At 43.0% G+C, this 14776-nt stretch overlaps 1 protein-coding gene across 1 annotated transcript; it reads right to left on the bottom strand.

The window, feature by feature from the left end:
* Positions 1-724: 724 nt before the first annotated feature.
* On the bottom strand, positions 725-4669 carry LOC141647826 (expansin-B3-like). Its single transcript, XM_074456165.1, has 4 exons — positions 4381-4669; positions 3493-3799; positions 2187-2316; positions 725-1355 (listed from the first exon to the last, which is right to left on the bottom strand). The coding sequence occupies exons 1-4, from the start codon at positions 4544-4546 to the stop codon at positions 1158-1160; spliced, it is 801 nt and encodes a 266-aa protein (XP_074312266.1). The 5' UTR covers positions 4547-4669; the 3' UTR covers positions 725-1157.
* Between the last annotated feature and the right edge of the window lie 10107 nt (positions 4670-14776).

The following is a 14776-nucleotide window of genomic DNA, read 5'->3' as shown; positions in this document are numbered from 1 at the left end:
CTAAATTATCATAAGTAATTTAGCGATGTTTATTAGATTACGCATCTACAACCGTGACTCAAACCCTTGCATTAAAGGGTGGATCACAAAGTGTAGGAGGGTATTTACGACCTCCAAGGTACCTTAAGGTACTAATCTTGTTTCCACACAAATAGTGTTAAAAACTTTTTTTTTAAGGGTAAATTGTATTAAGATAATCAATCATGCCAATACATCACCCTTCACCACCATACCCAACAGCTATTTTCAGACTTAGTAACAAATCAAAGAAAGTAAAACAAAAGCCCCAAGGCCCCCAACACTCCTACACATCCAATTTTATGACACCAATTCTTGTCAATCCTAGACACAACCCTCTGCAAATAACCATTCCTGAGCAAGTCTTTCACCTTACATACTTGTCTATTCTAATAGGCAAATAGTGTTACTTTGTCTATTCTAATAGACAAATAAGGAAATACAAACACAAATTTCTTGCTTAAGATTAATATATTAATTTTAAGAGGGCTTCTATCTATCTTCTCCTTTCGACTTTCTCTCCAACCTTCTCCATTTCTCCTCTAACAATCGATTAAATTAGTATATACCGTGTGGAGTCGGAAGGAAAGTATAGGGAGCAAAAGATATGGGTATTTTAATCGGTTGTGAGAGGAGAAGGTAGAAAAAAAGGTAGATAGTTATTCCCTAATTTTAAACCCTAAAAATAAGTTAAATAGATTAGATGGGACAAAAGCGAGATCTAAGTTAACATAAATTGTCACAAATCCTCGACAATCACAATACTCACAAAACACTTAAACTTGAAGCTCATACACTTGTTGTTGAAGCTTACATAAATTGTCACAATCACAATCCCCACATATAATATAGATACAAATTACAATAACACACGGTCACATCACTCACATGACTTCGCTCGCACTTCTACTTTAGAAGAGGGCTCCAATTTTGCCTAGCAAACAAACACGTTCCAAAGGGTACAAAATAAAGCTGGACCAAATCCAAGAAAATATAAAAGGGGGTAATATAGGGTGAAAAGTCATCAGGTAAATCCTTCAACGTTAGATTTGCCTTTCACTCCCTTTGAAAAAAAGGCTGGTTCCCTAGTGGGGCCTCACAACTTATTATGGCATCGCAATTTATATAGGCGGATGAATTCAAGGGAGGAAGTTAAGACGAGAGGTGTAGGTAGCTTGTGGCGACCAGTTTCGAGGGATAACATCTCTTGTTGAAAGCGTCCTTCCAGTTGAAAGTGTTGATAATTTCACTGAAAATGGGCCTCTTAAAGGTCCGCCAATTATACACCAATTTGCTCCCCATAAATGTGTCATTTGGATCCATTCATTTGATGTTGGCTGCATTATCAAATCAAAATACTCGTCAGCAATCAGCAGTAATAAATGCAGTAGTACGTACTCGGTAAAACTAGGACAAAATTGATCAAAATGTGAAATGAGAACGGTTGGTCTTGCTTTAAACGGGATCATTTTGCTATAAAGCAATAACAACGGATTTTGTAATCATTTTACCGTGAAATGTGACACTATTAAAAAATTAAATAAGCTAACATTAGCTATAACACTAATTGTAGATATATGGTTACATTTAAGTATAAAATGGTTAAATATACCCGTGTGACATGAGAATTTGGAAAAGGAGAATAGAAACCACACAAGTTGGCTAAAAATTAGTTAAATGTAGATGGTCCCCATGAGCAGAGCAATTGATATACTTTATGACTTAATACGACTAAACAGTACATTTTGTCAAATAGTTAGGTAGGCTCAACGGTAATTTCTAATCAGTCTGACTCCGTATTTTCTTCTTCCAGCATGTACAGAAACATAGTGGTGGCAATTAAAAAAGTACATGCTTTTGCATGTTCTTCCACTTATCTTCATTAGTACACACACAGAGTTTGGGAAAAAAAAAGGTGTCCATAAAAGTAGTGGAGTAATACTGTAATAGTAAAAGAATAAAAAAAGTGATGCCGAGCATATTGCACACTGCGACAACCAATGTACAAAACTTTATAATTTGCTTTATTATTAATGGACTTTGGTACCTAAGTTGATCAAATAAGAGTGCGCTTCTACCGCAATTTCTCACTTCAGTGTAAACTATTAATAGATAGATATATATACCTTAAATAGGAAAGGGTTGAGGGAGTATACAAAATAGACTACCTCTTTTATGTGCATTGAGCCAATGTCACCATCACCATCCTCGAATTCCACCAAAAGAGAAAGCCAATATTCAGTTGATCCTTCATTTACGTGGAAAGCTATCTTTTTCCCTGGATACTTACATGGTGTCCTGTAATGGTGGTTATAAACAAAACAATTATTATTTGTTAGTAGTTAATACTTCGAGTGAATATCCTACGTCCATGGATTTTGTAACCAATCAGTCTACTCAAATTCCAAAGAATTCGTTAGAAGTTAGTTTAACTGAACCAAGCTAAAGCCAAATCAAATTAAATTAAATTAAATTAGAGGTGTGGTAAATCCCTACTAGGGATGGCAGTGGGTCGGGGACCCGACCCAGACCCTGAGGGTCGGACCCTAATGGGTCGGGTATGAGTCTCATTTTTTCAGACGCAATGGGTATGGGTCGGGTATGGGTCTTAAGAAAATATTTCGGGTCCGGGTCTGGGTCTAAGTTATGAGACCCATACCCGACCCTTAGACCATTTATTAAAGAAAAAAAAAATCAAAATTACAACTTTTCTCAATTCATACCTACAGATTGTAAAACCCAACTAAAGTCTCTTTCTCTTCCCTCATCCCATAAAGTGATAAAACCCAACCAAACTCTTCCGACAATACCACCACTCCACCACCGACACAAGAAAATCACCACCACAAAGACTGATACGCGATCGACAACCACCTCTCTAATAGCCGTGACCGACAACCACCATTAACGACAGATTAATAAACTCATAATGTTAAAGTAGTATGAATTTTTTTTTTTAATATTATAGACCCCATACCGTTAATCTTATTCTAAAGTGGTAAACTCGGACCATGGGTAGACCGGATCTCTACCCTTACCCATAGGGTCCGGGTATGGGTCCTCAAATTTTAGACCCTCGCGGGTTTGGGTCGGGTACGGGTCCAAAGGGAAAATCTCGGGTCGGGTCCGGGTCTAGGCGGACCCTACCCAGACCCTACCCATTGCCATCCCTAATCCCTACCTGTTAATTAAATACTAGTCAAAATCGTGGTCACTTAGAAGGACCCGCAAACCGGTACAGTCAAAAAGAGCCATGACAAACTAAGCACAACTTCCCAAAATCACGCTTGCCAGTGATTCAAGGGAAAATATAGTAGAGTAATAAAAAAACCGCAAGGCTATTTTGGACATTTCGAAGTTGTCAATCATGACCTTACTCGTAAAACCGTTATCACATTCACATTAACAAACAAATTAAACAACCACCAGTTAAGCAACTAAGCACAACAACAAAAATGAAAATTAGAGACTCACTTTCGGTAAATGACGTTAATAAGGCCACGGTTTCTAAGCTGGCCACCTTCACCGGTGACAGCCATGCGGCCAAAAGCAGCTCCGCTGAGGTCAAAATGGGTATTTCCACCAGAGCAATAACCGCCGGGACATTCGTCAGTTATAATAACAGTAACGGCTCTTCTAGAACAAATTTCATTGTCTAGACATTTGACCTTGTAACATGCACCACATCCTTCCCCATTCCTGAAAAGAATTGGACTAACTGCTCCTACACGAGCCTTAAACGGCTTCACATCCACCAAGTTTGCGTACCCGCATGCACCTCCTGCATTAATTTATCATTGCATTATTCAATTTTCGTTTTTGACAGACATAATTCTGTATCATTTATGCTCACGACTTGTCACCACATTAATTACCTATAAGAATCTCTTACACAATAGGTCAAAGACTCAAATATGGATACAATTTCAGGTAAAAAAGTTAATGAGACTAGTTGACTTTTTATTGAAATTCACCTGTAACACCATTTTCCTTTGTCTTTAGGACGGCACTATTCAATATAAACTCTGTAATGCATTCATCCAGGTTAACTATGTCGATTTAGTTGCTCACTTGTTCATGTATCGCAAAAAGCTTTAAAATTAGTTCCGCCATTCACGGAAGTTAAGGACAAAAATGCGTTTCAGTTGTGCGTAATCGTAATGCGCCAAAAGTAACTTAAAGCAGAACCAATAGCTTTTGCTAAGTTTTGAGTTAAGAAAATAAATCATGCATAATAAGAATATGCCACACAAAATCACACTCATAAGTCATAATTAACTGATAATTCCGACATACGGAGCAAGACATTAATTAAATTGGTTAAAAATAGGAAACGAGGGGAATGGTACACATAAGACATACCGTCGCTGCCATCACCGTTGGGTTCACCATACCAGGTTGCGGTTGCGGGTTTCCAATGTATATCAGAAACACTGTGAACCAAGGGGTGTGCACAAACCATCCCAACCCAAAATACCAACAATGCCCCTATTAAATTCAACCTCATTTTCTTCCTAAACTGCCACATTGTGGGTAAAATAGAATGTGAGGAAATGAGTTTGAAAAAGAAATCTACCGACACTTGCTCTTTCTCGCTCCTAAAATAAATAAACCAAGTGTTAGTTTGTTCTGTTTTTCAGACTGGTGAATGCTAGTGCTACTTATCTACTTTTATAATGGACCAAAAGTAAAACAAGTGTCACATTCTAGTTTAATTGTATTTTATATACTAGCGGGGTCCTACAAACGGTTAAGGAGTTAATTCCGGCTTCTCTACCGTATTTAGATTGCTTATTTAGAGCATCCACATTGAAGAGGATGTCTTCTTCCTCTTATTTATTTTTTTTAATTTTTTTATTGGGTACAATATTTTCTCTTATTTTTTGCCACATTTTCCAATTTCTCATCCTCTTCCTCTCTTTTTCTCCACATCAAAGAGGATGTTGTTTTCCTCTCCTTTCCACCTTTAAAGTAGGACCCATCACACTTTTTCTCTCTTATATGGCACAAGGGCCAAAACAAGGACATACTCCATAAATAGCAGTGGTGGAGCTAGGGGGGCTAGCAGGGGCGGTCGCACCCCCTGACGGATGAAATTTTCGAAGTTTTTAGTTAAATTTTTCGAAATTTTTTTTGGGTGCCTTATGAAATTAGTCGTTCGCCCCCCCTAAATTTTTTCGCCCTCCCTAAGTTCAAATCCTGGCTCCGCCACTGAATTAAATAGAGGATGTCTTCCTCTTCCTCTTCAAAGAGGATACTAAGAGGATGTACCCACATCGAAGAGGACATCCTCTTAGATGAGAGAGAGTCATAAGAGGATGGTGTATCCTTTTCAATGTGGGTGCTCTTAGAGGGATCAATTAGACGGGTATAAGTGTCTAATAATGTAGATCGACGAGTTAAATATGTCACCATTTTTTAAATAAGATAACCCCCATTATTCTATTTGTTGTTTGTTTATTATGAAAGTGGTGACATATTTGACCCGTCTACAACTATGAAAGTGGTGACATATTTCACCCGTCTACAACTTTAGACGAATAGTGTCCGTCTAAAGTGAGATTTTGTGTTTAGGGATAGATAGTTAGACCATATTTTTTTGGACTGAAACAGATCAAATCGAAACTTATAGAATCTGAACTGAACTTCTTACATTGTGTTTCAGACTATATTATTATTATTATTATTATTATTATTATTACTACTACTTGCCAAGCAGGGGCGGATCTAGGGGGCCCGGGTGGGAAAATGCCAACCATGAAAGTTCAAGAATATATATTAATATGTGCAGAATATAGACAGACAATTGTTGTAGCACAGTTGGTAGAAGACTTACATCTATAGCTAGGCGTCTAGGGTTTGACTCTCCCAACAAGTGTTTTGCTATATGAAGCTTTTTATTGTATTTTTGGGCCTGAGGCCGTAGCCCATCGCCATAGTGTCATTGCAAATAGTTTGTTTAGCCAAAAATTTGTTTCCAACAAGATTCGAACCCAAGGCCTTCAATATAGCATGTCAATGTTTGAACCAATGAGACACTAGTGTTTGATATTTACTACTTAAGTAAATTGTATTAATATGTAAAAAGTGCCTTATACGAATATAGCATGTCAATGTTTGAACCAATGAGCCACTAGTGTTTGATATTTACTACTTAAGTAAATGGTGTTAATATGTAAAAAGTGCCTTATACGAAGTAAAATAAAAGACAATTTGTTAAAAAATAATTTTGTGCCCCCCTTAAACAAAAATCCTGGGTCCTCCCTGTTGCCAAGAGAAAACATTGATAAAAAAACAAATCAGCAAGTCTTGCACGGATATATCCGTCTATAGCAAGAGACGGGTCAAATACCCTTAAAGTGGTGACATTTTTGGACCTTACCACGCAAGTTGTTGTTTGTCTTATGCGTAATATGGTATGTTACTTGACCCGTCTTTAGTTATAGACGGATAGTTGCCGTCTATAGTGAGATTTTGTGAAAAAAAATATAGGGATATTCTATGGTGTACTCCCGAGTTTTTCGATTTTCTATGTTGTACCCCTTCTTTTTTTAAATTCTACATTGTACCCCTAAACTTCTTAGTTTTTCTCCATCATCACCTCGTTTAACTCTCCATTAACTTTATCACTATCAAACGACGATACTTTGACCTTTATTCTGACTTATTAATGTTGTATCACTATTCTATATGAGAAACATCATAAATTACTTTTAATAAGCACTAACTACTACGAGTATTAAAAATATATGTTATGACTTATGAGTCATGACTAGGGATGGCAATGGGTAGGGTCTGGGTAGGGTCCGCCTAGACCCGGACCCGACCCGAGATTTTCCCTTTGGACCCGTACCCGACCCAAACCCGCGAGGGTCTAAAATTTGAGGACCCATACCCGGACCCTATGGGTAAGGGTAGGGTCTGGTCTACCCGGGTCCGAGTTTCACCACTTTAGTAACAAGATTAACAAATGATATGGGGTCTATAATATTAAAAAAAAAAATTCATACTACTTTAACATTATGAGTTTATTAATCTGCTGCCGTTAATGGTGGTTGTCGGTCACGCTATTAGAGAGGTGGTTGTCGATCGCGTATCGTCTTTGTGGTGGTGATTTTCTTGTGTCAGTGGTGGAGTGGTGGTATTGTCAGAAGAGTTTGGTTGGGTTTTATCACTTTATGGGATGAGGGAAGAGAAAGAGACTTTAGTTGGGTTTCTACAATCTGCCAGTATGAATTCAGAAAAGTTGTAATTTTGATTTTTTTTTTCTTTAATAAATGGTCTAAGGGTCGGGTATGGGTCTCATAACTTAGACCCAGACCCGGACCCGAAATATTTTCTTAAGACCCATACCCGACCCATACCCATTGCGTCTGAAAAAATGAGACTCATACCCGACCTATTAGGGTCCGACCCTCAGGGTCTGGGTCGGGTCCCCGACCCACTGCCATCCCTAGTCATGACATGATAATGGAGATTTTTTGAACTTTTAGTTAGTTCCGTATACTATTTCGTGGGCTAATGAGTAATTCGACGAACTAATAAGTAAATGAATAAGTTATCGAGTAATTGAAATGATAAATAGACGATTTAATAGGTCATTTAAGAAACTAAGTTAGCAAAGACAATAAATAAGGTTATTGTATAGACTAATGTATAGAGTTTAGGAGTACACCATAGAATATAAAAAAAGGAGGGTACAATGTAGAAAACTAAAAACTACGAGGGTATGCCGTAGAATATCAAAATATATTCTAAAACACAAGGTAAGATAATAATATTTTTCCGCTTTATATACACTGGTTTGTTCATACATTATACTACGAGTTACATTACGATAAAAAATAATGAGAGGAGTGATTATTTTGTTTTAAAAATAAGAATATATGTATCGAATAATTAATGTCAAATATTTTTCTGTCGGTTTTAAAAATAATACTCCATATATAACTTTTTTGAACTAAACTTATACTCCCTCCATTCAACTCCACTTTACATGTTTGCTTTATCACGTTTGCCAACGCGACTTTCACACGGTAAATATCTTTAGTTACGTATTTGTAAAAATTATAAAAGTTAGATATTTTTAATGTACTCTTAAAGACGAATTAAATAAGATCCCACATGAATATATTTTAACTTATGTATCGAGAGAAAATTGAAGTTGAATGTCCGCTTGTGAATAGTGTGCAAAAGAGAAACAAGCAAAATGAAATTGAATAAAAGAAGTAAGATCCTATAAATTTAGTTCAAATCCTATAAATTACTCATCAAAAAAACTATCCTCCTGAAATCATTTGTGGTTGTAAGTCTTGTAACGGCTAACATCGGAGCTGACAGGATCATTGTGGAACCGTCCTTCAGTGGACTGGATAGTTAATGGGCTCCTTGTTGTTTGGGCCATATCTGTCAAGCTCTACTATGATAGTCCGTAGCACGATCCAGGAAATTCACCCAATGCAAACCCCTTTTCTTGGAACATTTCATCAGCATTGCTTAAGGATCAGTATCAGTCGTATAATTAAAGTACTTTCCCCTTGAAATGATCCTTGTGCCAAGTATCAAAATTAGGATATTTCTTTTATAAATCAAATAGGAACTCCTATGTTGCATCTTCTGGAGGAGTGACTCCCTATAAACAGGACCATACTAGCATTTATCCTCCCCTCTTAATGAGACATGGAATGCTGGATGCATTTTTAACCCTGTAGATTGTTGAGATTTTCGGTACAAATAATATAAAATGCAAAGATTCACAATATTTTATTATGAACTTAACCACAACCCAATCTTGTATTATTATTCTTCAACCTTAACAATAATACAATCAATCCTCCAACACTTATCTACTAGTTAAGATTTCCAACTATGCTTAACTCGGGATATTAAGCATACTCTCACACTTACTTATCCAACATGACTTATGACCCTTATTTATATAAGCTCCTAGGTCCTAACTAGGGATGGTAATGGGTAGGGTCTGGGTCGGGTCCACCCAGACCCGGACCCGGACCCGAGATTTTCCCTTTGGACCCGTACCCGACCCAGACCCGCAAGGGTCTAAAATTTGAGGACCCATACCAGGACCCTATGGGTAAGGGTCGGGTCTGGGTCTATCTGTGGGTCCGAGTTTCAGTCACTTTAATAGCAGGATTATTAGTTATGAGGTCTATAATATTTTAAAAAAAAAATCATACTACTTTAACATTATGAGTTTATTAATCTCTATTGTACACTACCAAGTCCAATATACATACTGTTCCGGGTGTAATTCCAGAGCAAGTATCGTTACCACCCGTGGCTTGTAGAATAATGTCTTTGGTTGAACCCTTCTCGCTCCTATCGCCTCTCTCGGCCTTTCCTGCAACAATGAACGAACTGAGGGCTTGGCTTTGTGCCAAGCGTACCCACTCCGACGCCCAAGTCAGTGAACTTAGAGGTATAAGTTGTATACTAATTGGCTAGGAATGTATTGTAGAGAGATAAGGGAGATATTACCAGATGAATAGTGTATTTTAGGTTAAGTTGTGGGATCCTTTCCTCAATGAAGGTTGAGGAGTATTTATAGGCTTTCACCTTTTGGCACGTAGTGGCCAAGTGGCCAAGTGGCTTATCAGGTGGAAAGACCGTTCTACCCTCGGCCGATAGACCTACGGCGGGCGCCGAGGGTCTTGGATGTGAGTACGCGGATATGTGCCCCTTGGCGGCGGGTTGCCATGCCGAGGCACAGCTAGCGGGCCGATGGGTCGCATCGGCCAGGCGGTCTAAGTCGTTGACTTGTTGTGGATATCTTTGACCTTGCTCAGTGTGTTGACTTGGTCAGCGGTGCAGAATATGCCCCATCAATTTGCCCCCAGCGTAGTCTATGCCGTGGTATGGGCTCCGATGTATCTTTGAGCGTATATTCTGCGAAAAATTTCGAAAATCTTTACAGATCGGTGTCTCCTTGTGTATCGGCGTGGCTGTTGTTAGGCCGCACCATATACCATATCCCCCCTCCACATGGATGCGTAAAGGGTATCCGATGTGGAAAAAGAACATGACGCTGGCCGAGACCAGGGCCGAGAGTGCTTAGGTTGATTTTGATTGCCCCACCGGTACTCCATGGCTTGGTTGATCGGTAGCCGGCGGATACTAGATACCTAGGAATTTGTTTGAGGGAGATGAACAGTCGAAGAGATGTGAATAGGCGTGTTGAAGACGTTTGGTCACTGTTGCATTGATTGACATTCAACTGTTGCGACGATTGACATTCCGCGGTTGCATGCTTGACACGTGTTTGTTCGCTGATTGGTTGACGCTTCATGGGCTTTTCTCTATAAATAGGGTAGTTATTCCGTGATTTTGGCCTCCATTTTATTTTCGAAAATTTTTCTCTAAAATCTTCATCTCTCCAAGCTTCCAAGGGTTTTCTTCTTCTTAATCTTCGGAGTATTTGATCCGGCGAGTGTTTTTCTTTAAGGTAAACAAGCAAGCTCTTTATTTTCCTTGCTAATAATTTGTTGTGAACCATGTCTTCTGCTGATGCTGGGCCTAGTAAACCTGCGTCGGGGGGTCCTAGGTCTCCTTCTCCTGAAGTTGATCCTCAAATTCTGGAGGAATGGGAGGATTCTGACTCTTTTGGTGATCTTGGTGATGATTTTGGTGATGATATGGAAAGGTCTCGTCCTAGTGAGGGGAGACAAGATCGTCATGGATCACGGCTATGTCTGTAAGATCCGCCTTGATCGTGCTTGGTCCCGTAAGCTTGCCCGTTGTTCCGGCGGGAAACTTTTCGAGGATCATTTTTTCTTTGGTAGGGGATACGAAATCGTTATCCCTGGGGAGGGTCAGGGCAGTATCTTTGCCCTCCGCCGGCCATCTTGGCGTGTACTGCGGCATTTGGAGTACGGGCTCCGGTTTCCGCTGAATGGGTACGTTGTGGCCATAATTAGAGCCATGAATGTTGCTGTTGCCCAACTGCACCCGCTGGCCATGAGGACCATAATTGGTTTCGTCTGGCTTTGTCTTTTTAAGGGAGAGGCTCCGACGGTGGATTTATTCCGCCGTCTTCATCATCTCAAACAGTCACTCCCCGGCGCGTTGGATGGTACAACGTACAAACCGAAGCGGGGTTACGTCTCTGTGACAAACTCTCTTCTTGCAAGGGCGGCGGGGTCGGTGGGTGTATGTTAAAGTGCCGAATGACTATCCGCTGCCCCGTTCCTTCCAACGATCGGGTTAATTTGCGGTGTGAGACTAGGGCGGAGCATGACAGATGGGTCACTCGGAAGCGTCTTAAAATGGATGCTAGCGGGGTCCTTCGAAGGAGGATGAGAGGCTGGCCATGAGGCTCTTTGAGGTGGACAAGGGTGGGGTGCCGAAAAGATGGATTCCCCCGACGCGAGATCATTCTTCGGGATGAGCCGCTTTGCTATGTCGGCCTCATACCGGCCCTAGCACGGGGTGAGTGGGGTCGGTGTGAGGCCCACCGCCGCTCTTGATGTTTCTTTATTTTCGAATCTCGATTCATTTCTTCTTCTTGACTCTTGCTTTGTTTCTTTTGTAGACCACTTTGGACCGGGACCTATCGGCTTGTGGCGTTGGGCGGCGAGCGGTGGGGTCCTCTGCACGAGTTGGTGATCAAGGCACCACCGTCAACCCTTCATCCCGAGAGGCTTTCGTCTCCCGGCCCGCAGCTAGTGGCCAAATTGCCACCATCGTCCCTTCATCCCAGAAGGCTTCCGTCTCCGAGCTTATAGAGGAGGGCACGAAGCTTATTAGGGAGGCCGGCGAGGTGGAACGTGGCTACCGCCGCTCGTCTCGGGGAGCAAGAGAAGGCCGTGGCTCGGGGCCGTTCATGAGCGTAATGCCACTAAGCGGTGGGCTGCGGCGGCGAAGTTGGGTCTCCTTAATGAACAGAGGCTCAGGGTAGAAGCTGAGAAAACGCTCTTGGCCGAGAGAAAACTTAGGGAGGACGCTGAAAAGGAGGTCCTTGCTGAGAGGGCTAAAGCCGAGACTGCGGCTGCCGAAGCTGCGGAACTGCTGAGGAAATGTGAGCTCGCTCAGGGGCGCGCCGACCTCTACCTTAAGCAGAGGAACGAGTCCCGGGACCTGTTTAAGGCTCAGGCGGAGGTGGTTCGGGGCAGAGATGCCGTCATCAAGCAGAAGGAGGCGGACATCGAGATGCTGCAAACCGACATGCTTCCCAAACTGTGCGCCAAGTTCCGGGATTTGGCCGAAGATGCTGCTAGGGAAGTTATCGGGGAGCTTTTCCCTCTTGATGGTTCCTTCCCGTGGGGCAGGTTCGACGCGTTGCTTGATGACAAGCTCGAGGCTAAGGAGAAAGCCGCGGTGGAGGAGGCCAAGGAGGCGGTGAAGGCAAAGACGGAGAGGGAGGCGGCCGCTGAGAAAGCAGCTCTTGCTGAGAGGGCTCGGGTGGCTAAGGAAGAAGCCGAAAGGATGAGGGCAGCTGAGGCTGCCGAAGCCGAGGCTGAGGCTGCTAGAATAGCTGCTGGGTTGCCCGCCGAAGAAGATGCGGCTTGATGAGAACAAGTTTACAGCAGATCTGTTTCAGCTCCTCACATGTTACCATGTGTTGCTTGGTGAGAACAAGTTTACAGCAGATCTGCTTCGGCTGTCCGGGGGCCAGTTACTCAGCCCTTCCTCCCGTTATCTCTTTGTACGTGAACATAATAGTAGTTTTTGTCTTCTTTTTGTACAACCTCGGTAGGTTGTGTTTCGGCTTATCCCTATGGGGACGGCCGTCGTCCGTATTCTTTTCACTTGTAATTTGTAACTTATCTTCTAATAATGGTTCGTTTCTTTCGCCTTCGGCTTGGCCGAGGTCTTTATCTCATCTTTGTCAGAATTGTCTTCCTGTATTCCTAATTGAGCGCCCCTTTTGTTTCCGCCTCGGCTTGGCCGTGGCCGTTTTACAGTGCGTATCTCAACTGTGTTTCAACGCTTCCAAGACACTTCGTCTGTTTTGCGAGTGTAGTGTGCGATGGCGGTCATTCTTGTCATGGTATCCGCCTTACGAGGGTGATTGCCGCTCTTGTCGGATTGACGGTGTGAGCGGCATTGGTTTCTTGACGAGAATGCCGCTCTTGTCGGTATGACAAGTGAGCCGGCGTCTTTTCTTGATAGCGTGTTACGTGGCGTCTACCACTTGGAGTGACTGCGACGGCATCGAACCTCTTGGGGTGACTGCCGTGGCGTCTACTACTTGGGGTGACTGCGACGGCGCTAGGCTCTTGATGGAGACTGCCGCTCTTGTCGGTATGACAGTGTGAGCCGGCGTCTATTTCTCGATAGCGTGTTACGTGGCGTCTACCACTTGGAGTGATCGCGACGGCATCAAACCTCTGGGGTGATCGCCGTGGCGTCTACTACTTGGGTGATCTGCGACGGCGCTAATTTCTTGACAGAGAATGCCGCTCTTGTCGGTATGACAGTGTGAGCCGGCGTCTGTTTCTTGATAGCGTGTTACGTGGCGTCTACCACTTGGAGTGACTGCGACGGCATCAAACCTCTTGGGGTGACTGCCGTGGCGTCTACTACTTGGGGTGACTGCGACGGCGCTAATTTCTTTGACAGAAAATGCCGCTCTTGTCGGTATGACAGTGTGAGCCGGCGTCTGTTTCTTGATAGCGTGTTACGTGGCGTCTACCACTTGGAGTGACTGCGACGGCATCAAACCTCTTGGGGTGACTGCCGTGGCGTCTACTACTTGGGGTGACTGCGACGGCGCTAGGCTCTTGATGGAGACTGCCGCTCTTGTCGGTATGACAGTGTGAGCCGGCGTCTATTTCTCGATAGCGTGTTACGTGGCGTCTACCACTTGGGTGATCTGCGACGGCATCAAACCTCTCGGGGGTGATCTGCCGTGGCGTCTACTACTTGGGGTGACTGCGACGGCGCTAATTTCTTGACAGAGAATGCCGCTCTTGTCGGTATGACAGTGTGAGCCGGCGTCTGTTTCTTGATAGCGTGTTACGTGGCGTCTACCACTTGGAGTGACTGCGACGGCATCAAACCTCTTGGGGTGACTGCCGTGGCGTCTACTACTTGGGGTGATGCGACGGCGCTAGGCTCTTGATGGAGATCTAGCCGCTCTTGTCGGTATGACAGTGTGAGCCGGCGTCTATTTCTCGATAGCGTGTTACGTGGCGTCTACCACTTGGAGTGACTGCGACGGCATCAAACCTCGGGGGTGACTGCCGTGGCGTCTACTACTGGGGTGATGCGACGGCGCTAATTTCTTGACAGAGAATGCCGCTCTTGTCGGTATGACGGTGTGAGCGCGTCGTGTTTCTTGATAGCGTGTTACGTGGCGTCTACCACTTGGAGTGACTGCGACGGCATCAAACCTCTTGGGGTGATCTAGTGGCGTCTACTACTTGGGGTGACTGCGACGGCGCTAATTTCTTTGACAGAGAATGCCGCTCTTGTCGGTATGACAGTGTGAGCCGGCGTCTGTTTCTTGATAAATAACTGATGGGAAGAACTTTGCTTTGATGGAAGGCGTGGATGGTTTTTCACTAGGTAAAAACATGCGTTGGGGTGTCCACAGCCATCTTGGACACCTCCGTAGCTACATAAAATTTTACAAGACTACCAATGCCCTAACGGCCCATCACAGGTACATCCCCCAAATCAGCCACTAGTCGTATCCATGAGGTCGCCCCCCTGCTGTAAGGACGGGCTTTTTCCTTTTTCGGACTTCTTCGCCTCTTTGAGGGATTGCATGTTGCAACCTCGGGCGCTATGGGACGTT

The sequence above is a fragment of the Silene latifolia genome, chromosome 3 (genome assembly GCF_048544455.1).
Source record: "Silene latifolia isolate original U9 population chromosome 3, ASM4854445v1, whole genome shotgun sequence".
Lineage (NCBI taxonomy): Eukaryota > Viridiplantae > Streptophyta > Magnoliopsida > Caryophyllales > Caryophyllaceae > Silene > Silene latifolia.
This window is presented reverse-complemented; position numbering and strand designations above follow the sequence as displayed.